The sequence below is a fragment of the Bemisia tabaci genome, chromosome 6 (assembly GCF_918797505.1).
Source record: "Bemisia tabaci chromosome 6, PGI_BMITA_v3".
Classification (NCBI taxonomy): domain Eukaryota; kingdom Metazoa; phylum Arthropoda; class Insecta; order Hemiptera; family Aleyrodidae; genus Bemisia; species Bemisia tabaci.
The window spans coordinates 9,291,159-9,316,113 of record NC_092798.1 but is presented as its reverse complement, the minus strand read 5'-3'; the positions used below and the strand labels follow the sequence as shown (position 1 = coordinate 9,316,113).

General features: G+C 39.0%; 1 protein-coding gene across 2 annotated transcripts; it reads left to right on the top strand.

The window, feature by feature from the left end:
• The first annotated feature begins 1,690 nt into the window (after nt 1-1,690).
• On the top strand, nt 1,691-20,584 carry LOC109033574 (uncharacterized). Of its 2 annotated transcripts, XM_072301539.1 has the most exons (3): nt 1,691-3,384; nt 4,960-5,101; nt 18,601-20,584. In XM_072301539.1, exons 1-3 carry the CDS (start codon nt 1,990-1,992, stop codon nt 18,687-18,689), a joined length of 1,626 nt encoding a protein of 541 aa, XP_072157640.1. In that variant the 5' UTR covers nt 1,691-1,989; the 3' UTR covers nt 18,690-20,584. The 2 variants fall into 2 exon arrangements, with proteins under 2 accessions (XP_072157640.1, XP_072157639.1); XM_072301538.1 differs by lacking the exon at nt 18,601-20,584 and having other exon boundaries at nt 4,960-7,196.
• Nucleotides 20,585-24,955: the final 4,371 nt, after the last annotated feature.

The window sequence follows — 24,955 nt, the reverse complement described above, 5'->3', positions numbered from 1 at the left end:
TAAAAAAGTGAGTTTTAAACTTAGGCTCCATATACTTTTGAAACTTCAAACACGTATTTCTTGAAACAGCAAAAACTGCACTTATGCGCCTAGTTCTCCATGCCCTTCATTCGATATTTTCCATATAATTTTCATCGATCAACATTTAGAACACGCACTTTTTTCATTGGTATCGATAGCCAATTTTGCGGGCTTATTATTACAGATTTCAAAACATATAATTATTAATTACTGATATTATTAATTGAAACAAGCTACATTGTTTTAATTTTTTCATTTTTCAGAACTTATAGATGCCTTGGCGACTTCCGGCTCGGATGGAAGCTAAAAATCGTTGTCTCCTAGGACTTCTAAGACTTTTGTTGAGAGAAATAGGTTTTGCCCAGATAGGTATCAAATGGCTATCCTAGACGTCCGCAGTTCCCCATCAAAAGCCCAAGAGGACTCTGCGCTGGTCCTCTACGAGAAGCGTTAGATTTTTCTTTCCTTTTTTTATCGAACGAAGCAGTGATCTTCGCTCCATATTTTGGTGGTCTGTTTTCCTCCATCACCTGGTTTAATGTTTTTCAATATCTTGGAATCTTGGATCGCTCATTCAACACAACCTAGCGATTGTGAATGTCGCAATAACTTGCAGGTCAGTCCACATGGATTTCAGCTCTTCGACTATTTAAACCACGGACGGCTGTTGGAAGGATTCGAAGTTTAGCACGAAAATTGTGGCACATTGCGGTCCGTCCAAATGAACCCCGGAATTCACGATCGATTCGGTATTTTCCTGAATATTTGTTGGTACTTCGTGATATGCTAAAATTTCGGCTTCTCGGAACAGGTGTGTCTTTCAGGCCGACAGAAGTCAGCAGTAGATCAATAAGTGGTACTCGTTTATTTTTGTATCTATTTTGTCAAAAAAAAATAAAAAAAATAAAAAAAAAACAAAAAAAAAAACGAAACGACATCAGCCAGAGCCAGCTGTCCTCCCTAAGTACATAGTTGTTTATTTGCCGTTATGTACTTTATCAGACGCAACATTCGAACTTGCGGGTAGTAAGGGTCCCTTTACAAAATTATCATAAAGTAAACTCTCATTAAACACAAACCATGTAAGTAATATATTGCATCATCATAAATTCAGGGAAAAATATGTTTTGACAGTGCTCGTCACTGTAATATTTACCGAATTTTTGTCAGGGTGTGTTTTCCTTCTAACCAATGTGTCAATATTAAATTTCTTGACATAGGTTTTGCTAGGTACTCGTTAAGTCTAAAAAAAAATCTAAATCATTGCGGTAAGAAATTTTATTGAAAGTTGGTTTCTATCCTTAATGATACAGAATACTGGAAATTTCAGCGCTTGAGAGATTTATCATTAAAATATTCATATTGTGACGTAAATATCTGAATGATCTCATTACTAACGGATGATATTGAGTTTCTTGTAAACTGCGGCCCACTCAAAATGCCTGATTTGAAGTTTTAATGGTCTTCCCGCTCCAATTCGGAACGGATGTCAATTAAAAAAGGAGAGCAAAAGATGTGACACATAACTAGGATTTGACAGTTACCCAAAAATGTATAAGGAGTCTATAATAACAGTCTGTGAAAAATACAAAAACACGCCCTAGTTAGGAAAATGATTATTAAATGAAATTGTCACGATGCTTCCCTCAAAATTTGACAAAAATCAATCAGATTCTTTTTCTGTATAGGTGGTAAAACTCATACATTCAGTGAAATTCTTTGATTAAGTAAATAGTACAAGAGGACGTTTGTTTTGTGTTTTGAGGTAATGCTATTGTTTTTCGAGATCATAACCAACATTGGGTGTTTCCAAATATGATGACCAATTAAACGGTGCGCGCAACAATGTTGCTTTCAAATTAAAATTCGCCCCAAAATAGATACTTAAAACTAAAATTTAACAAAGTGAATGAAACGCAACATATACCAAGGACTCACAATTTACCTCACACGTAAGTTAATTACGCTATGGTCTTCTTCAATTATTATCCTTTCAAAGTGTGGTTTGTCATCCTCATTATTGGTATCCCTGCAAATACACAAAAAGTGAGTCAACACATTTCCGACCCTCATCACGAAAATTTAACATCGTTAGTATTCAATGTGTGCCAACATACTATTCTACAATCACAGCAAGAATTGATGTATGTTGTAAATTTAAATTCTAATCCAACAGCTCAATCTCTAATAAAATGCTTGCACAGTACTTCCATTCAGACCATATTCATTGACCGACTCGAAAATCTGATAGACTTGTCAGAGAACATTCACAGGAAAAACATGATTTTCCTCCTGAAAGACATGGGGGAGTCATTGAGTTTAATATTGAGTTCTGTCGCTGGAAAAAATAAATTTGTGGGTTATTTTGACCCCGTTAATTTTACACAAAATACATTCTATAATAGCTCTTGCGACGAACCAATCATGAAGCGCAAGAATTATAAAGTTGCCAATGGTTTACCTCGCTACTGCATTGAAATCGACGGAGCCTCATTTGAACCAAACGCTCGGAAAACTTGTGATTACAAAGTGAATATAGCATCCGATGAGCTCGAGGACCTATCAATTCTGTCAGACCCTGTATTTAGCTTAACGAAGGGCCTTTATAGAAACAACATTTGGAATTCAAACAATCATATCATTTTCATGCTTCATCAGGAGGCTTTTGATGCAGTGCCGTTTACAATGCTGCTTAGTAAACGGCAATGGAACTTTGGAGTGTTCGGCAACAAAACGCGAGTCATACCGAAACCGGAAACCAAAATGAAAAAATTCGTATTTAAATTTTTTTGGCGCTTCTTCAGAGGTTTGAAAACTATCATTTGTGAACGAACGTTCTGTGAAAGATATAACCCTTTCACAGAGGAAGTCGTTACTTACTACGGGAAAGAGAACGAAGCTTATTTTGACTTCTCCTTGGATAATATGCATAAAAAATCCGTCGGCTACTTCTCCGACGTGGAGAGTACTGAACTAAGCAGTAATGGCCTGGAAATGACCCCTCATTGGATGTTTTTACTCCTTGAATCTTTACAGGGGCTGGAAAGATCATTAAACTGCACTTTTGAACACCTAGATCACTTACTTGACGAATACAAAGATGCGTTCGGTCATGACATTGATGTGGGTCAGAAGTACGGAGCTCACCTACAGTCACGAAATATGATCATCGTTTTTGAATCTATGTCTATCTCGGATACAGATTATTCTGTCAGCGTTGATTCTGGTGTGGTTTGCCTCATAACTCCACACAGTCAACTCGTGCCGCAGTATTTGGTTATTTTCAAAGCTTTCACGCCAGTTGTATGGATTTTCATCGTGATCACCATCACGATATTCATCTTCATGCAGCATCTTTTTCAGGTAATGTATTAATGATAGACCACGGGAAAAGGCCCCACAGCCCACTAAAAAATGCCACCTTACCAATATGGTAGTTACGAGCACACTCGACGAGAGAGCGTGTTGTGAAATATGTGACCCTAGTTGAGTTTGAATCGGACAGGCAACTTTTTTTTATTGATATTTTCTCAAAGCAACACACAAATGTTGAAGAAAGCTGAGTAATATACAGTAAACCAAAAAAAAAAAAAAAAATCCTGAACAATAGCGAATATAATACAAGAGAATTGGAAATTATAAATTAAGCAGTACGAAAGATGACCCAAGCTAAAGGGCGAGACAAGAGCTCATGAAGAGGAAGGGTTTCGGTTTGGCTTTAAGGCAATTCAAGGGGAGAGGGCCAGGGTGAATTACCATATCCTTGGCTATTAACACTCCGCGGAGGATAGGCAGCTAAACTGTCTCCGTGACGAGGTATAGAGTATCACTAAAAAATGAAGGCGCTCCAAGACGAGTTCGTCTTCTTTAAAGCTAGCACCGGCAGATATTTTTAATACGGATGCATACTGCAATTCAGGACCTCAGACCACAAAAATATAGGCTTCACTCTTGATATTCAAATAATAAGGCATGAGAAATTTCAAGGTGGTGATATTTTCAGGTTTCTAATAAAACAACACAGTATCAGAGCAGGAAGTTAGGTATTCTGATATGCACTTAAGCTGATTCTAGTTAAATTCTTTTAAGAGCCAAAAAAAGGAAAAAACTTAATTAAAAAGCGTATTGATCGATTCACATTCCTGAATTTTAATCAACCCTATTCGACTCTACGATTCCCACACCTATGACTTTCCAAAAGGCCAAACACGTTTGTTTCCCCTTATGCCGCAATCACACACTGAATGTGGCTTGAATGCGGAAGTCATCGGCCCGATGCCTGAATTTTGCGCGTGACGCACAAAATTCAGCAACGATTCTCAGAGCGATGACTGTTTTTGTCCTTATTCAGCTGTCATATTCAGCGGGTGATTCCGCCATTGAAAGTGATACCTGCGCAATCATATATATTAGCTCCGAGACCTCCTTTTGCGTATCTGGTAACGCTTAGTTCCAGCGTTCTACCGGGCCGATTTTCATGGTGTTTGCGGCTATCGACAGGCAGTTGTCTCTGAATAAGCCCGCTTTATTTAGATTTTGAAAATATGACCCAGATTTTTTTATATTGCATGGTAAAGTTGCGAATTCTCCCATTTAAACAATGTAATTTTTTATTTTTTGTCATAGTTCGTTTGAGCGTTCTACGGGACAATTTCCATAATTCTTGCGGTTATCGACAGGTGATAGTCCCCAAAAGAGCCCGCAGTGATCAGAATTTGAAAATAGGACCCAGGTTTTTTATATTAGAAGAGACCAGAGGGCCAGAGGGAGATTGGATAAATGAGAGGTATGAAAATCTTCTCATTTTCTTTGGCCGTTCTGTTGTCGACGCGGGCCTAAGAGAACGCGAAGCATCCTCTGGGGGTTGGGCCGCGTAGCGGCCGGAGGGCATAGCCCCCTAGTTACAAATAATAGCTATTATTACCTTACTTTTTTCAGGTATCCCAAAGTCAAACATTTCAGCAATTCTATTCGAACTCAGCACGAAGCTCTTACGAGGGCACCTCATCAATGTTGACAGTCTTCTCTTACTTCATTTGCGGCAGCCCTCCACGTTTGCTTTTGGGTCGCTTTTACACGGGTAAGGTCCTCTTCACCGTATTCAGTTTCGCCACGATCATTATTTCAACGGTTTTCTTGGACGGCATGACGACTCTGCTAACAAAACAAGTTCGATACTCAGAGATCAATTCTCTGAAAGACATGGAAGACGCCAACTTATTTATCCAAGTGTCAGACGTGGAGACAACCTCAAAATTCTTTTTGCAGGAAAATAAATACAAAGCACTTGCAACCAAACTGACGAATAGTTCACACTCGCTAAAAATATTTTTTTTCGCTGAAATGGTCAGGGACTTGCGACTCTTCGACCAAATTATTAACCTCGATAATTGGACAGATTTTGTGATGGATTTAGCACGCAGGACTGAATATGAAGATTATTGGATAAAAAATGTAATTAATCTGCATGCCATTTATGAATCGGATGCATACTTGGAGAGAATTCCTCAATCCACTATCTCAAAGCAAAGTGTCTCCATTACTCGCTTCCTGCAGGAGCGTCCCATGAGCTACCACTTGGTCGCAGAAAGTCTTATGACGTATCCATTATCATTCACCTTCGTCAGGAACTCGTTTCTTTTCGAGAAGTTGAATGACAAACTTGCGCAAATGTCGGAGGCTGGTTTTGCTCAACGAACAGTGGATTCGTTTGTAAATGACCGGATGAATATGACGGAGCCTCATGAGCAATGTGATCACTGCGAGCCGAGACCGTACGATTTGAGAGATTTGCGATTGGCGTTCATTGCTTTGTTGAGTGGTTTGTCTCTGAGTTTTTTTGCCTTTCTACTCGAACTTTACATTCAGTTTTTTGGGACTTTAAAAATATTTAAATATTTGAAGCGAATGAAAATGCTGTTTTCTGTTAGAAGAGTAGAAGATTGATGGAGCCACACCATTTTCTTTAAAACATTCTACTCTACCATGTAAATCTTTAAAGACGAACGCAATTCTCGGTTGACATCCGGGACCCTCGGATAACACCCGGAGCGCGGAATTTCGAGTCGGCAAATTTACACCTCTTGATATTCTGTCATTCCATCATCCAACATCCATGCCCGAGTTTGTACCTTGTGTCGTATCATTCTTGATTGAAGGCGTTTTAGTAACGCTCATACATCTGATTCACATAGTTAGTTTGGCACGTAATAGTACATAATAGTAATGAGTAATATAGAGTACATAATAGTAATGAGTAATATAGAGTACATAATAGTAATGAGTAATATAGAGTACACACTAGTAATTGGTAATATACAGTACATAATTTTATTTGACATAGTGTCTTCGTGTCACGTATAGAAACAATGTATCCTTACGAAAACTTTACAACTTTCATAACTTAGATCACAGTGTATGACGAAAATTTGATTATTCTCAGCGTCCATTCAGATAACAGTTCTTCACCCAAAAATAGGTCAATATTTAAAGCCTTATTGCAAGGTCGCAGGTTCATTGGCGGATTCAGCAAAATGGCAACATTACTTTTTTTCCACTTAAACCTGTGGAAATGTACCGATTCTTGGAGGGGCCAGGTGCTCTGACAAGAATCGATTATTTACCATAGGTTTAAATGGAAGAAAACCGGTGTTGCCAAATTACTAGATCCGCTTCAGTGCAAGTCTTACAGCGATTACTGTTTGTCGATTCGTTTGATTCAGTGACGACTCCGGGATTTTATGACTTTTTTCCCCAATTCGCGTAAATCGGTTTGCAACATTGCCGACTTCCTATCATACTTTTTTTAGGGGAGGGGGGCGTTTAACAGAGAACTAATCAACGATAATTTAGAGATGCCTGTGATTTTCCTCTCTGTGCGAAGAAAATCCTGTAAAAACTTCAAGGAATGATGTTAATTTGTTCTCCTTTAGAGAAATTAAATAAGAGCGGATGCTTTTAAACACCGAAAATGTGTTAAGTGGTTTGGTATAAGTAATTAAGATTGTTCAAAAATTTCAGAACTTCGAAAGCACGTCTCTGGAGGAAATCTCATGTTGAAGAACAAAATGAGTATGATTGGTTGGTTGGTAGATACGTTTATTTGGTGCTTTTAACAATTTAGCCATTAACACCTTAGAGGAGAGATCAAAATAATTTAAAAATTTAAAAAGTATGGGTCACAAAAGGTAGTACAAAGTTAAAAGTTAGGACAATGAAAGAATAATTAAATTTAAAGAGTAATTCGTTTGAAAAATAGAGGGATTTCACGAAAATACTTTGAAAGGATGGTATGGAGATCAGAAAGTGGAGGGAAAATTTTGGATCTTAATTGTTGATATGTAGGGCAAGTAATTAAAATCACGCATGACAGATACAGTCATGTGAATAGACTTTCAAGGGTTAAAATGGCACAAAAATAACGATGGTAACTGGACCTTCGTCAAGAAAGCGTTATGAGGGGTCAAGGGGGGGTCAAAAATGTCGAAAAGTGCGTTATTAATTTAAGGACGGCTCCAAAATTCATTGACATACGCAAAAAATTGGGGAGAGGGCACCACTATCAACTCTCATCATCTTGCAGTTTCCAGTCCCCTGCCGAAAACTGTAAAATTGAAGAGGCACCGCGGGACAAAACCGAACACGGCCCCGCCGCGCATCGGTTTTATGAAAATTAATGTTTCATTCGCTGTGAAACGTATAATGAAGCGGAAAGCGTTGCCAAATCTTGGCGAATTGCTCCACTATATGACGGGTCTCGGGGCTAAAAGATCAAATTTCCCCCTGAAATCAGCCAACATCACGAGCGGGGGTTGATAGTGACGTTTTACGAACAAAAGATGTCCTGTTCCCCCTCGACCCCCCTTACTTTCAGCAGGTTCATCGGCGTGTCACCCTATTCGTCGCACAAAGGATCGAGTCATTAGGACAGGCTGGATTTGAAATTTTTGACTTAAACGCTAACTATTCATGCTCATATTGATTCACAATATATTTTAAAGGGTGCTTCTGAGAGGTAATTTTGCAATAAAACCAACGGGACCAATTTTAAAACTTTACGCCTCGTGTTAACGAGGACAAGAGCTTTGAAAGTTTTCACATCCCGCTTGAGCTTCTCCTTTACCTCGCTTTACTGTGTGTCGATGCCAACTTAACAGATATCCGTATTTTGTAGTATATAGTAATTAATGGAGATGTTGCATGTGTGAGGAATATGCGATTGGATCGTTGAATCTTGTGTAAAAGTTCGCAAGAAACACGATGGTGTCACTGGTTTTCTCTGAAATCAACTCCCAAGTTCAAAAAAAGCTCTTAAGTTCACGCCAAAATGGAGGGAATATCCCACGCTATCCTGAGAGTCCACCTCTACATCAAGACAAACTCTCCTCAAGTGGAGCAAATACATTGACAGGGTTGCCGTGATTTCAGTTAATGAGTCCCCAAATAAGGTGGCAGCCCTGTCAATGTATTTGCTCCCTATCTTTGCCTAGAGTATTTGTCTTGATGTAGAGGTGGACTCTCACGATAGCGTGGGATATCCCCTCCATTTTGGCGTGAACTTGAGAGCTTTTTGTGGGCTTGGGAGTTGATTTCAGAGAAAACCAGTGGCACCATCGTGTTTCTCGCGAACTTTCCCTGGTAAAAATTGGCGATAGGAGCTGCGTTTCAAAATACCATAGGAGTTCTTATAGCCGACTGAAGAAGGCGATAGAAAATCATAAAGCTAGCTGTAGAAAGTGGAAAAAATCATACGGCCGGGCTACACGAAGCGATAAGAAATTAAACAGCCGGGCTGTAGTTCCTGTCGCCGGGCTTTACACTTTATCGCCTGGCTGTTGCTTTTTCGCCATCGGCTATAAAAGGCTATAAGAAATTGTGTAGAAATTCGTGTGCTTTGTAAATCCTTAAGTTTGTACGGAATCACCATAATATTTACAAAACGCACGTTATATTTTCCTTTACTACATATTTGTTTTCATCAATTAAAATGAGAATAATCCATACAGAGTGTGCAAAAATTTCAAAATCATGAGTTGAACAACGCTGACTCCACGAGATTAAATATTAGAGCCTAACACAAAGCGGAGCGGCGCGGCGGCGCGCTGGCTGCCCGACCGCCGCGCCGCGCCGCAGCGTACCACGGCGCTTGAAGTAACTATTTCACAACAGAGGTATTGCACAGTATCGTACGAAATTGAAGGCGCTCCAACATATTAGGAATGACAGGCATCCTTCAAAAGTACGGAGTTTTCCTCGCAAAATAAATCAAGATACTACGGCCCGAAAAGAGAGCGGTAGTCCAAAAACTCACTAAGTCTTAGCATCCGTAATTAGTAACGTTCAGCATACACTTTATCGTCAGGCTGTTGCTTAATCGCCTTCTGCTATAAAAGGCTATGATAAATTGTGTTGCCGGCTATAGAAGATATTGGAAATATTACAGTCGGCTGTAGGTCTATGATATTTTGGAACACAGATTCTACTGCCAATTTTTACCAGGGTTTACACAAGAATCAACAGTCAAATCGCAAATTCCTCACACATGCAACATCTCCATTGTAAGTATATTGAGGTAATTTAAAAAAAATTACGAACGCGCTTATAAAAAAGGTATCATATTAATCTGCGACTTGGAGTAGTTATTGACGTAGGCACGTAAAATCCCTGAAAATTTAGTATTAAATTTAGTATTACATTTAGTTTAACATTCAGTAGTAGAAATTTTGCTCTGAATCTTAAGTTCTGATGATGTATACTTAATAATTAATACTAAGCCACCGCGGTTCGGCTTGAATGTTGGCAGAATGTTGGCAATTTTGCCACCGTGCGTCTGAGTTCAATATTATGATACTGCAATGCTCATTGCAGATAAGAAAATCTCATTCGAGCACAATTTTGAATTGATAATTCTGTTTGCTTGTGATCAACGCAGGATTTTTGAGTAAATTAAATAGGTGTTCATTTCAAATTTTTTTCATCTAATGGTATAGAAGGGCAATTTTTAGAAATATTTAACAGCTGGAAATAATTATCAGGCATATTTTTTATTGATATACGTTGAAAACTCTGCAGCCCGTGACAATACATACATTTTTGAAAAATACAACTGCGCGATAACAGGGCTAGAAAAAATACAAGCAGCAAGACGTTTAGGCTGATAACACCGCAACCTTCTCCAGTTCAATTAAATGTATAAAAATTTAAAACTTAGTCGTAGGTTTTACCGTCCCAAACGAGATAAATAAAGATTTTATGAAAAAAAGAAACCTTTTATATTTTTCATTCCTTTTTCCTTCAAGAAATACTTTTCGATTCGCCTTTTTTTATGTGTACAAAATGCAAGTTGGTGAACTTCATTGCAAGTTTTGAGAAAATCCGATTAATTTTTATTTCTAGAAAAACTACGTATTCAGATTATTTTTTTAAATGAGTGGTGATATTTCCTTATAAGTTTCATCGCTAACTTTTGGTTATTTATCCTTTGAAAAAGTAAAACATTTACTGGGTTTGACAACGTCGTAATCTTAGGTATGCGTATGTTTCCTTAGGATGATATTTTAATTTTTTATATCATCACAAAATTATGTTCGGATTATGTAGAATGTCTCAATTTGCGGACTAAAATCAACATTTTGTTGTCCTCTCATAACAGTGTAACTCGAGTCTCCTTGGTATCTTAGAAAATAATAATTTTATTACTACACCTTGTGTCCTCTGTGTACTTCATTAGACACGCAATTTTGTATAAGGAAACGAATAGTTATGTTAAAAAATTAGAGATGAAGAGACAACATTATGCTTCCCTGACGGTCATGGAGTACATCAGAAATACCCTTTTCTGCGCTCTGTCGGTAAAGTTTGGAAGGTCTTACGAGCTCTCGTTTCAACCACGGATCAATAGATGGCGTCACCTAACTTGTTCTTCGAGGTCTTTACGGGTCTTCATGAAGTTGGAAAACTTCAACTCACCCTGCCGAAAGTACCAGCTTTCAATTTACATTTTTTCCGTCCGTAGAGACTTTGGACGTGCCAAAAAGTTCAATTTTGAAGTATTTTCGTTTGGAGGCGTGATTAATGAAAAAATTTGCACCAAAACTCCAACAAATTCTGAGTAAAGTGGCGTTATATATGACGATACGAACCTTTGCGGCTCCTTAATCACTAAAAGGGCTACTGGCAATTGGACTACATTTTGCAATTAGGATCTATAAATTCTAGCCCGGTTTAAAAACAACGTATGTGCCATTAGTTTCCCTGTGCACATAAGTCTTTTTCCATGAGAGCCAGAATTTATAGTTCCAAATTGCAAAATGCAGTCCAATTAAAGCAAATAATATTCAATGGTACATAGGTCCTCTGGTCCCTTTCATTTTAATGTATGTCGAACAATCGATATTTTTCGAAGCATGGCTACTTCACCCGGATCGATTACGTACAATGCGTTTAAATGGAAGAAGAACGACAACACTATATTTATCAACTAGAGAATCCTCAATGGTGCGACGGTAATATTGTAATGCTTTTTTACTTAATTTTGCAAATAGTTAAAACCATTTCGAACTCATCCATCATCGCACTTATCTGCATAGAGAAAGTGCTGGCACATATGATTTTCCTAAAATGAACCGGAGATTATCGCATCTAATGGGAAAATGTAGTCTTGCATTTTAGAATACGCATATTTTCCTCCCCTACTTTCGTTTAAATCAAAAGGAACTATATCCATTGTGACGTGAGCCCTGTTATGCATGTACTCTTTATGATCTCGAGGCTCATGTTAGAATGTATATAGTTCCTTTTGATTTTAATAAGTCCAATTGAGACCCAAGGTCTGCGTGCTTTTTCGCTCACCTCAACAGCCGCAATTTGACTTTTACAGCAGTGGCGTGCGGCGCAATGAATCGAAATCGATTGATATGCCATTCAAACCTATGGAAAAGGATCGATTATGAGGCCGTTCGCAACGAACACCGTAAAATAAAATTCGATTCTTTACAATACTGCCGTGCTCGGAATAAACGTCGTACAAACCCTCAAGCGTTGCAAAATTTATTTTTATAAAACACAAATTTCCTGGTAAACTTATGAATATTTTTCCTTTAATTTTTTAGATAACTTTGATAGCAATGTCACCTAAATTTTCTGGAAGATTCAAGGAAAAATATTTATAACTTGCCTTAAAAATCAACATTTTATCGAAGGAAATTTGGACGTATTTCTACCAAACAGACCTATGCGGAGGTGAGAAATGTGGGGTGTGCTCGTTAGTTCTCTGGCCGTAAGAGTGAATGAGAATAATAAAGCGCCGGTGACGTCAGCGGCAATGATCGAGCGCACACGCTAGGGGGAGATCGTCGTCGGGGCGCTTTAACTCATGAGCCCTGTCCACAACGCTCTCTTGCCATGCCCGCGGCTCATGAATCTCGCATTCAGTCGGCACATAGGTCAGTTTGATAGAATGTAAAATCCCGCTTTTCCAGTGCTTCAAAAGGAATCACGCCCACTTTTACATTGCTTCTTGTCCAGCTTTCTAGAGCACACCCCATATTTCTCACCTCCACATAGGTCTGTTTGGTAGAAATACGTCCATTTGGCAACTCTCGAATGTGCATATGGCGTTTTTCCTTAGCGTGGCAGAATAGCTTCAAATGGGAAAATATCGATGGTCGATTACTACGTCTCGCCACTGTTTTATGCCCTTGGCGTATCTTTCGAATAAAAGGGAGCTACTATGTAGACGGTAATGAGAGCCGGCGCTATGATATTCCTGGCTCCACCCGGGGAAGAATGGAGGCCCGGGCATTCCGGCTCCTGGGCCCGGGGATTCCGGCTCCTGCTCCCGGCTCCAAGTCGGACTCCTCCGCCTCGAGCTCCGTTTAATGAGCGCATTCAAATGTTTTCGTATCATCGGACTTGCGAGTTGCGGCTGGTAGGCGCAGACTTGCCTGGTAGGCCTCAGAACTCACTCATCTCTTCCGTTCTTTAGATGCGTTTTCCGAGAGCAGTGGCGACTCTTAAATGTTGGTAATATTGATTTTCCTCCATATAAATCCATTAAAAATACCTATTGTGCTGGTTACACGCTCAAATTCCCATCAATTTCTGGTCAAATGGCGACGGGTGCGCACCATCTACCATCGAATTTCTGCGGCCTGCAAAAATTTGATGGTAGATGATGGAACTGTGGGGCTCATCCGTCATCTAATTTCCACACAACCGTGCTCATTTCAATCAACACGCTGTTTTAATTGATTTTACTCATTAATCTAGATAACTCTCGACCGCCATCTTGGTCATCATTTTGATCGGAATTTGACGGAAATTTGAGCGTGTAACCAGGCCAGATCGATTTCAGATACGGCAAGCTGCATCACCAAGAATCGATTGTTTCACATGCATTTGAATTGAGGAAAAACTTTGGTACCGACTTTCGAGAATTGTCACTGCCCGCGAAGCAACTTGAAGACACGAAGATGAACTGTAGATACGAAGCTGTGCCATGCCAAAAAAAACAAAAAAAAAACGCTGTATGAGTCTTTGGACGTTGTGAGATTTCCGTTGGTGAAGACCAAATTTACTTAAACATTTTGGAATTTTTCCTTTAAAATTTGTTCGTGATTTGTCCAAAGTATCTGCTAATTTCAAGGAAAAAGAAGAATAACTTATCTTAAAAATGCATCTTTTATCCGGGGAAATTTGGCAACCCTTAAAATTTTCATACGGCGTTTTCCCTCAGCACGGCAATCCAGTAATGGCTGCAGAGAGAGACTGAGGAAAGGGCTACTTGGGATGCATTTCCTGCCTCTCCAAGACATTGATAGGGGGTCCATAACCCTCCCCCTCCATCTCTGTTCAAATCTGATCATGAATGTTGAGTTGGAGTCATACAGTCCGCGGGATTTATGGTCTGCTTAAAAATTCTGGTAATTTATTGATATTACTGGTCATTCTAGACATTTTAGGTAATTTATGGCTATATATTTGGTCGGGCCAATCATCTCTGCCCAATTATGGTAAAACCTGGTCATTTATGGTTATGTTTAGTTATCCCCTAAAATTGTGATCTATCTGAATTTGTTGGATGATATGGACATTCCCAAGTAATTGTGATGGTACTGCAACTCAAATTAACTCAATTTATTGGGGTAATGCCACAATTCATTGGAGATGTCCAGATCAATGAACAACCCCGTGCTCTTTTTTTCCAAAATCGATTCGCTTCATTTGTCCTCCTCTATGTATTCTCTTTCTCTCGCTTTGTCCATCCATTTCAAAAGTCAGCCTGGTGATTTGACTTTTCGTCAGCGACAGATGTGCAATTCGTCGTTACCCTCACGAAAGAGACTAAATACATTTCAATGTTGTTAAACTTCTCCTTGTAAATTGCATTTTTACCAGAAGAATCTGGGTCATTTCTAACTGAAAATTTCCCTAATTTTTTCCTGACCTGGTGCATAAATCAGACAAATTTTGGACAAAAATCACGGGAACATTTTTGAAAAAAAGTGAATTCTCCTAGTAAATTTTGTAACCTTTGAATGAAGTTATGTTCCTTCGTCTGGAAAAAGACGGATTTAATTAACCCTCTATGGCATAGCGTTACGAATTTGTAACAACGTATTTTTTGGGTTTTTAAAAATTTATAATATTTTCAACGCGGCATGATTTTGCAAATTTCCAGTAGTTTTTGCTATTTTTTAATAACTGATTCTTGAAAGTTATTGAAAAAAATGTGGTAACCTATTTTTTTAATCAAGCTACAAAATTGATTTGTGTCCCCCAGAATCTGAGATCCAACATTAATAATTGAACGTATTTCTGCCAAACCGAAGAATGTGCATTAAGACATGAGCCCTGAGACCCTTAAGAATACATGCATAACAGGGCTCACGTCATAATGCACATAGTTCCGTTTGATAGAAACGTCCAAGTAATGTTGGAGCTCAGGTTCTGGGGGACACAACTCTATTTTGTAGCTTGATTAAAACAATAGGTTTCCACGTTTTTTTTTTTTTCAAAACTTAAAATGTTTAAGAATCAGTTATTCAAAAAAAGAAAAAAAAGAAAAAAAAGAAAAAAAAAGAAAAAAAAACTGATGAAAATTTGCAAAATCATGCCGCGGAAGAAATATTCAATTTTTCAAAAGTCAAAACATACGTCGTTACGAATTCGTAAAGCTATGTCACAGAGAGTTAATTAAATTCGTCTTTCGGATTCATGGCATAGAGGGTTAAATTTTGCATCCCTGAGTGTGACCGAGTCGGTCGGAGCCAAGAATAACCTTCTCGGAAAAGGCGGAGGCTCGGGAAATTGCTGCGCGTCAGAAAAAGCTCAAGATGGAGATTCCTGGCTCGGGCACCGTAGCGGGAACGTCAAGAGCAAGCGCAAGCCGTATCCGTAACGCAACGCAACGCAACGCGTGGCCGCATGCCGGCATGTGTGTTTACATCCGATGCTCGAGTAATTAAGCGCGTAATAATATTCCCGGTCCCCGGTGCCGGCCGGGACCTCGCTAATCGCTCCTCCGATCGATGCGTTCGTTCAACCCCGCTCGAGAATACGTGACGAGGACATTGTGGTCAGTAGTCGGAGATGGAATGGATACACGGTTTCGCCTTACTCCAGTCCTCGGATAAGCTTCCACTGTCGCAAGAAGGACAGCGCTGCCTAGAGTACCTGTATAGCGAGGTATGAACAGATGTGAAACTCTGAAAATCCAGCAGGCCTTCGCCGATGCTTCTGGGAATAAATTTAGGGCCCAGAATTGCAGCCAACCTATGAATTTCAATTACCCAGAACGATTTACTAATAGTATTGTTAAGAACCGTCGTTTATAAAGCACGTATTTGACTCAATTCTTGCACAAATTTACTCATTTTTGCGGGAGAACGCTCATTTCTGTATATTCTTGGCCATCTTGGTTAGAATTGGAATCTGCAGACTCTGCAGACTGGCAGTGGAATTTTGTGTGTCAGAAGTTTGTTAGAAGGATGGCTGCACTTTTGGGCCCTAAGACCTCCATGAAGCGATGTGTCCGTACTCTCGCTATACAGGTACTCTAGCGCAGCCGTGCTAAGGAAGAACGCCGTATGAGCCATCAGACGTTGCCATATTTTCTTCAATATGAACCCAATTTACTACACTGGAAAAAAACGCATTGGATCTAGAGTCCAGACTCTTAGAAACATCGACAAGAAAAAATACTCTTGATTCAATCAGATTTAAGCTTAAATCAAGAACCAAGCCTCTTAATTTGAGCGGATTTCCTTTTGATTTAAGCATAAATCTGATTGAATCAAGAGTATTCTTTCTTCTCAATGTTTTCAAGAGTCTGGACTCTAGATCCAATGTGCTTTTCCTTTCCAGTGTAGGAAAATTATGGATATTTTTCTTCAATTTTTTCGAAAACTTTGTTCGCAATTTTATCTAAAACGTCTGAAAATTTCAAAGAACAAAATGCATAATTTGTTTCAAAAATAAACGTTTTATCCGGAGCAATTTGGCAACTCTCGAATGTTCATACGCCGTTCTTCCTTAGCACGGCAGAGCGGATACGAAACCAGTTTAAAGCTACCAGAAGTTAAGGAGAAAAAAACACAATCTGAAGGCGACAGACGCACGGGTCAAAAGACAGTAAGTTGGACTTTTTTGGCCAACGTGCGTTAAAATCAGCATAAACCTAAAAATCTTAATACAGAGGGGAAAAGCTCATATGAGCACAATTTGCCCTCAAAGAGATACGCTATTTGATGCAACATTAGTAAATTCAGGAGGCTACGCTGCACTGAGAATTGGCCCAATAAGGCCGGAAAGCGTCTGCAGTTGCCTTCCTGAATGGTAGTTACTATAGTGTTGCACCAAACAGTATAACTCATTGTGCTGATATGAGCACAATGAGTTATACTGTTTGGTGCAACACTGTAGTAGTAGTAGTAGTAGTAGTAGTTGTATTTGATTTAATTTAGTTTTAATTAAATACTAAAATAATTTTATTTAAAATCTAAATTTAAATCTCTACATTTTTATATATTTTTTAATTAAAGAGTATCAATCTTATTTAGATATATTTGATATTTTAATTTATTTTACTTTAATACTTAACTTTTAAAGTTACCCACTGTAGTTTCTCCTCTGTATTGATATTTTCAGCTTTGTGCTAATTTTAACGCACGTTGGCTAAAAAATTCAGACTTACTTAGAAAAAAATATTTGATTTAATTATTTTATAGACTTCCACTTAAAGAGGAGGCTGAGCGGATCCAATGGAGATAACAACACACTGAAAAAAATAGAGTAGATTTTATCATACTCTGACACAGTGATACAAGTATGAAAATAAACACCAGACTCTATAGTAACATTCACCAAATCATGGTAAATATCACAGGCGTTCTGGTGAATACTACCATAATTGTGGTTATTTTCACATTATCGTATCACTGTGTAAAATTTCAAGTAGACTTATAGCAGATAATACCATACTGTTTTCAGTGCATTTATCACCTTAGCTCCATACCAATTCGAGAGTGTTTCAATTGGACCGCGTTTAGTAGAAAGGAACCAAGCCACATCAGTCATTACCAAACTTAATTGGGCAATTTAATTTTTTACGAGAAAATTTTTGTGCGGACTCCTTTGATTGTAAGGAATTTACTGCGTGACATGGAGAAAATTTACTGCAATTCACACGAAAATACGCACAATCGTCTTCATGTGGAAAATTAAATTGCCCAACTAAATTTGGCAAATGCTAATTTTTCTGCTGAACGCGGTCTTTGTGCTCTTAGATGTCTTCAAATTATGCGGGATTCTCATTTTTCAACCAAATTATATGTGTGATTCTCCATTTTGGGCGCGTCTGGGTACCAGATGCGCCCTTTCCAACCGTTCGACTCCCCCGATGTAACATGTACTATACTACATGCCCTTTTGCCTTATGGGTAATGACGCCATTCTGGTACACCCGGGAAAATTGGATTTTTTTCTGCATCTGGTATTCGTAAAAGTTTTCGTGAAATGTTTTGCTTTTAAGCATAACAATCTCGCACGGACGTATTACCTGGTTAAAGTATTTTAGGGCCTCCTTATGCTTTAAATACTTATATCCGAGGCAGTACTTTCAGATCGATTTGAAAATATTACGAACAGTCACGTGATCTCTTCATTTTAGTGACGTATTACTGTGCTACTTTGTGATTGGTTCATTTTCTTGGCGCAGCATCGACACGTCAGCTGTTTGCGGCATTGAGCGGAAGGTTTAAGGTTATGTCATGGACCAAGAGAATGAATGAGGACCCCCAACTCCAGTTAGCGGAGACATTAGCGCTGCCTATGTTCAAGCCGTGAATATGGGTCCAGCCAGCGCCGATGTCACCGCCGGCCGGCCGGTCCCTCTCTTCCCCGCGACCCGCGCTTCCCCTACCCACTGCTGAACTCCTCTTCACGCGGCACCGCTCCCCCGCGACCTAAGCGCCTAGAGGTTCCGCCGCTCTTTCCCGTCGTCTGATTTACAGTGCATCCATTATGTTTCCATTCACCACCAACTGAAATTCATTACAAAGTGCTTGTGGAATATTTCAGATCATCGCGGCCGATCGGAAGTTTGGAAGGGTTTTGCGGTTAAAGAATCCCACTTTAAATTCCATCTTCGTCAGTCTTCGGATACATAAGTCTGTAGTAATATGCTTTGTCAAAGAAGCGCCCTTCAACGCTTGGGCGTTGGAACTGCTTGTTTGATTATTCAACGGAACTCTACAGAAATTGCTCCACTAAACATTTTGTTTTCGTCGACTAATGTTTCGCTTTCTATTGACGGTTACGCGTTGATAAAAATCGGAAATGAGTTTTTCAGATTACGATGATAAAAGTCTTTAATGTTTTTTAATGTTTTCAATATAATCAACCATTAGATCCTATTGAAATTCTCTGTATATTTTCATCGCTTTCTCTAAATAAATCACAGCCAATTGCAATGAAACATTTCAATTAGTTTTCTTTGATTAAGATCGAGTCGGACGTTTTTTAAGGTGATTCGACGGTTGCTATTTTTTGCCAGAGCGACGAAAGATATATCGCATCAATTCGTTTCATAATTTAAGGTACTTATCATTTTTTTTGAATTTTGAGATCGCACTGCTGTTGTCATTATGAGACTAAAGAATTCTAAGGAGACTAAGAAAACTCATACATACTAACGCATTCGATACGCATACGCATTGCATACGCATTCGATACTAATATCGAAAGTGCAGTCGAATGCGATATTTTTCCTCTAAAAAACCCACGCCTTAATACATTGAATTCCTTTGTGAAATTAGATACATGAATTCTTTAGTCTCATGACAATAGAAGTGCGATTTCAAAATTCGAAACGAATGACAAGTAGCTGAAATTATGGAACGAATTGATGCGATGTATCGCACGTTGCTCTGACACAAAAAATGACAACCGTCGAATCACCTTAAGCGTTACAATTGAGGTTTTACTTTTTCGCCTTTAGCCATTGATACGTGAAGAGTGGAAATTCAAAATCTGGAAAGTGTCATCCGGTATTGCTAAAATTGTGCATCTTGCTCCGTAGCGTAAAAGGACCTGAATACTTCCCTTCATTAAATTTTAGTGAAGAAATGATCTATGAACTTTGACCTTGTAGAAACTGGTGCTCAATCGTAGCAACACCCGGGGGCACTTGCCAGGTTTTGAATTTATGCTCTCCCTATAAAAAAGATAAAGAAGCAGTTGATGAAAAGATTTTCAGGTTTTGATTTTACTTACTCAGAGGAGGAATAGAGGAACATATTTCGATAAGCTCGTTTCCACACCACCTTAGGAAAGCCCGATCAGGTAGAGGATACGGTGCTGCTCCTGGAGGTAGAGCTTACGGCGCGTTTTTTTTAACGTGGTGTCGCCAAGAGCCCTAATCCACGGGGAAGGGAAGAAGAAAAGGGAGAGGGAAGAGGAAAAGGGAGAGGAAAGAGGAAGAGGGAAAGGGGAAGAGGAAACAAAAAAATACACTCACCACGCAAATGTACCACCAAAATACGCATCTCCACCTGTCACTTCTCCATGCCGTTTTTGATACTCCTAAAAACAGCTGTGCCCGCAGAAGACGAAAGTAGCGCCCTCCGGAACTGATTATGGAGGAGGAATAAAACAGTATCTTACCTTCGGTTGCGGGAAGATCCAGCAGCAGCAGCAGCAGCACCTGGAACAGAGAATAAAAAAAAGAAAAGAAAGAAAAGAAGGAAAAAAAAATAAAAAAAAAATTGCGACGATCCCGGTACGATGGCACCCAGCAGCAGCACCTGAAACAGAGAATAAAAAAAGAAAAGAAAGAAAAGAAGGAAAAAAAAAAAAAAAAAAAAAAAATGCGACGATCCCGGTACGATGGCACCCAGCAGCAGCACCTGCAACAGAGAATAAAAAAAAGAAAAGAAAGAAAAGAAGGGGGGGAAAAAAAAAATGCGACGATCCCGGTACGACGGTGTCCACCAGCAGCGGCCTCCCCCAACCCCGGCTTCCAGCGTCCCGGTTCCTTTCCCACCTCCTCCCTTTTTTTTTTTTTTTTTTTTTTTTTTTTTTTCCACTCGTGGCTTGCTGAGATCCTCCGGGGCGTAACGCCCCGGAGCCGCCGTCGCCGGCAGGGGCGCCCGCCGGGACCCCATAAGGGTCCGCTGGGCGCCCCCACCCCCGACCCCCCGCGAGGGGGGTCAAAAAGCCCCCCCTTGCGGGGGGGCAAAGTGACCCCCCTCGCGGGGGGTCGGGGGCAGGGGCACCCAACGGACCCACGGGGTCCCGGCGGGCGCCCCTGCCGGCGACGGCAGACCCCGGGACGTAACGCCCCGGAGGATCTCAGCAAGCCAGTCGCGGAGAAAAAAAAAAAAAAAAAAAAAAAAAAAACCCTAGTCCTCCCCCCGTGATCCTACTCCGCGGCCCCTCCCCCCTTGGAAACCCTGCTCCGCGATCCTACATAAACCCAACGGAGTCCCCCCTCTCCCCGGGAACCCCCTTTGGGAAACCCTACTCCGCGATTCCGCCCCCAACCCCACGAGCCCCCCTTTCCCCGGGAATCCTCCCCCCCTTGGGAATCCTCGTCTCGCGGTTCTTCCCAACCCCACGAACCCCCCGTTCCCCGGGAATCTCCCCCCTCAGCGAGCCCTCCCCCAAAACCCCCGCTTCTTCTGCCGCATCTTCTGGAACAAACAAGATAAATCGAGAGTTATTAGTATGGTTTGCAATGGGTGACAAAAGTGGCTTTTAGAATTCTCTATTAAACCCCTCATTATAATTAGAAGTTTTCTTGTTATCAGCAATTAAATTAGTTGGACCCATGTATGCTAAAAGGAACTATGTGCTTAGGATTTGCCTGCAACATAGTTGCTTCTAGCCTAAATGTGTCCAGTTCTCTCTCGCCAAGATTTTAGTCGATGCATTATGCCATAATGAATCAAACGTTATTTTTCCAAATTTTAATTTGAATTGCAGTTTCATACTCTCTTTGGACTTGCAACATCATTGGATCACATTTTGCAATGAGAAACCACTATCTCTAGCTCTCATAAAAGCACATATCTGAATAGGGAAACCAATGGCATGTGTGTTATTTCTAAAATTGGCAAGAAATAATGGTTCCTTATTACAAAGTGTAATCCAATTACAAGTTTGCATTCAGTTGTAGTAATTGAACTGCATTACGCAAAAAGGAATTAATATTCTTGGCTCTTCAAAATTCACCTACTTATGTTGGAAAAATGAAACTCGTGTTTTTTCTACGGTGAACCGAAAAAGATAATTTATTTTTGCGTAATGCAGTTTAATTTCTCCCAGTTAAATGCAATATTATTTGACTGAATTAAATGAGAACCATGCGCAGAACTGGAAGGAATAGCAAATACTTCTTATATCCCTTTAAACAGCTGAGGGCATTCAAGTTAAGGTGATTCGACGGACGCCATTTTTTGTGTCAGAGCGACGTGCGATATATAGCATCGATTCATTTCATAATTTCAGCTACTCGTCATTTCTTGCGAATTTTAAAATCGCACTTCTCTTTTCATGAGACTGAAGAATTCATGTACCAAATTTCGCAAAGAAATTCAACTTCACAAAGGCGCGGTATTTTTAGAGGAAAAATATCGCATTCGAGTGCAGTTTCGATGTCAGTATCGAATGCCATATTTTTCCTCTAAAAAAACCACGCCTTTATTACGTTGAATTTGTTTGTCAAATTTGGAATATGAATTCTTCAGACTCATGACAACAGAAGAACGATCTCAAAATTCGAAAAAAATGACAGGTAGCTGAAATTTCAGAACGAATCGATTCGATATATCGCACGTCGTTCTGGCACAAAAAATTGCGTCCGTTGAATCATCTTAAGGATACGACACGTTTAAAATATAATTATTTTTATGGATTTTATGAATGAAATTAATTAAAAATTGATTGGATAAAATTTCAATCATACTAGTAATTACTACTTTCTAAATTATATGGAAATAATACACATTTAGGAGGGCACTACTTCCGTCCTCAATGACTCAACATGCGGAGCATCCATCCTCTTCGTTTCTTTCCGACCTGAAACAGACTAAGAAGAAAAAAAAGGAATGATTAGTTCTTAACCTAAACCTAACTTGAAAATAAAAACTTTTATAACAAATTAGTTTTGATTTTTGCTTAATATATTTGTCAAAACTCATACCTCCTCTTTTCTAATGCTAAATTCATTCCGTGCAAATATTTGGAACTTAAGGTGATTCGATGGACGCCATATTTTGTGTCGCATCGATTAGTTCCATTTTTTCAGCCACTCGTCATTTTTCTCGAATTTTGAGATCGCAATTCTGTTGTCAGGAGACTGAAGAATTCCCTCACCAATTTTGACAAACAAATTCAACGTAATAAAGGCGTGGTTTTTTAGAGAGAAAATATCGCACTCGAGTGCAGTTTCGATATCAGTATCGAGTGCGATATTTTTCCTCTAAAAAAACCACGGCTTTATTAAGTAAAATTTGTTTGTCAAAATTGTTAAGTGAATTCCTCAGTCTCCTCACAACATTATTGCGATCTCAAACTTCGAGAAAAATAATGGGTAGCTGAAAAAATGGAACCAGTCGATGCGATATCGCATGTTGCTCTGACACATAATATGGCGTCCATCGAATCACCTTAGTGCAATTGTTTTTACGCTATTTGTTCTCCTGAGCTATTTATTCTGTGAGCAAATAATTAGTCATTTCAAGTGGCTTTTTGAACGCAGCATAATTGGACTGCATTTTGCAATTTGGAACTATAAAGTCTGGCCCGGTTTAAAAAGAACGTATGTGCCATTAGTTTCCCTATGCACGTAAGTGTTTTTTCAGATAAGCCAGAATTTATAGTTCCAAATTGCAAAATGCAGTCCAATTATAATTGTTCTGATTTTAAATACTTAAAATATCAAACATCATTAATGAGCGATTCAATGATCAAAATGTGACTTTATGATACGTCTAAATTGGACCATGCTGTACAGTAGAGGAATTGATAATTTGTCTTATTTCAGAAATATTAGCAGTTTGCAGATAAGTGCTTTTGTGAGGGAAAAAGAATTAGTAGTTTCAATCGGATGTATTTCTGTTAAACGGAACTATGTGCATTATGACGTGAGCCCTGTTATGCATGTATTTTTATGGGTCTCAGGGCTCATGTCTTAAGGCACATAGTTCCGTTTGACAGAAATACGTCCAATTACAATATGTACTTCAACTGCAAATGGTGTAAAGTGGCAGATACACTTGCAAGTTAGAAGCGCTTGTTAAAAGTGAAACATCAATAGGAAACCGGGATTTCAATCGCTCGACGTCTAGCTATCAAAATCTTCCTTTCCTATTGGTGTTTCACTTTCAACAAGCGCTTCTAATTCGCAGGTGTATCTGGGTCTTCAGAGGAGACGCTAATGAAAGATGGAAGAAAGAATAAATAAAGAAAGAGAAATTAATAAGAGGTAGTTACGAAATAAAATGAAGAGAGCAAAATAAAATTAGGTATGAACTGCTTTCACTGCACCCGTTTCTTGCCAATCTGAAAGAAGAAGAAAAAATGGAAAATTAGTTTGAGGTATTTAGAATATATAAAAGAAAAAAAAGAAAAATGAAAGAAGATGAAACAACTTTCACTGTGTTCGTTTCTTATCGATGTAAAAAGAAATAGATAAAGAAAAAACATGATAAAGATTTGAAAAAAACACGGAGAGAAAAAGTAATATGATGTTTGAGAAAAACTACCAATTCTGTAAAGCAATTTTATCCGCGATCAGTATGCTGAAAGTAGCTTGTGCTCTGACCCTGTCTCTTGTCAATTTAGAAGAGATAAATACACGAGAAAGGAGAAAGAAAAATTAGCATGAAGCCTTTGAAGAGGAAAAATAAAAATTTAGTCCCATAAAATAAGTTGATTTCATTCAAAAAGCAAAATGCCGGAAACTTCATTACTGTTTTGCCGATCTGGAAAAATAGAAAAATGAAGGAAGCAGAGCTGCTAAAGATCTAATGTAAATTAAAATTATAGCCTGTGCGCAATTTTTTTTTTACTAAAACTTTAACGAGAGTTCGAATATCGATAGCTGAAGGTTGAAAATACTTATCTTTGACTGTGACGTCGCAAATCTCTGCTCTTGTTTTATTATTTTCAACCAGAACTAATCAGCAGTTTTTCATTAATATGAGTTTTTCATTAATATGAGTTTTTCACTCATTCTATAATATTTACGGAGAATTTGAGGGAGATTCCTCGGTTACTTTTCTTTTCTGAAAGTGGAACACCATCGGAGATTTTCAAACGTGGAGGTGTAGTTGCGCATTTTTTATTTAATCAATGTATTTTGATGCGATTCTGGATGCAAAATAATGACCTGAAACAAACAAAAAATAAAAAAAAAGAATTATTAAAAGTC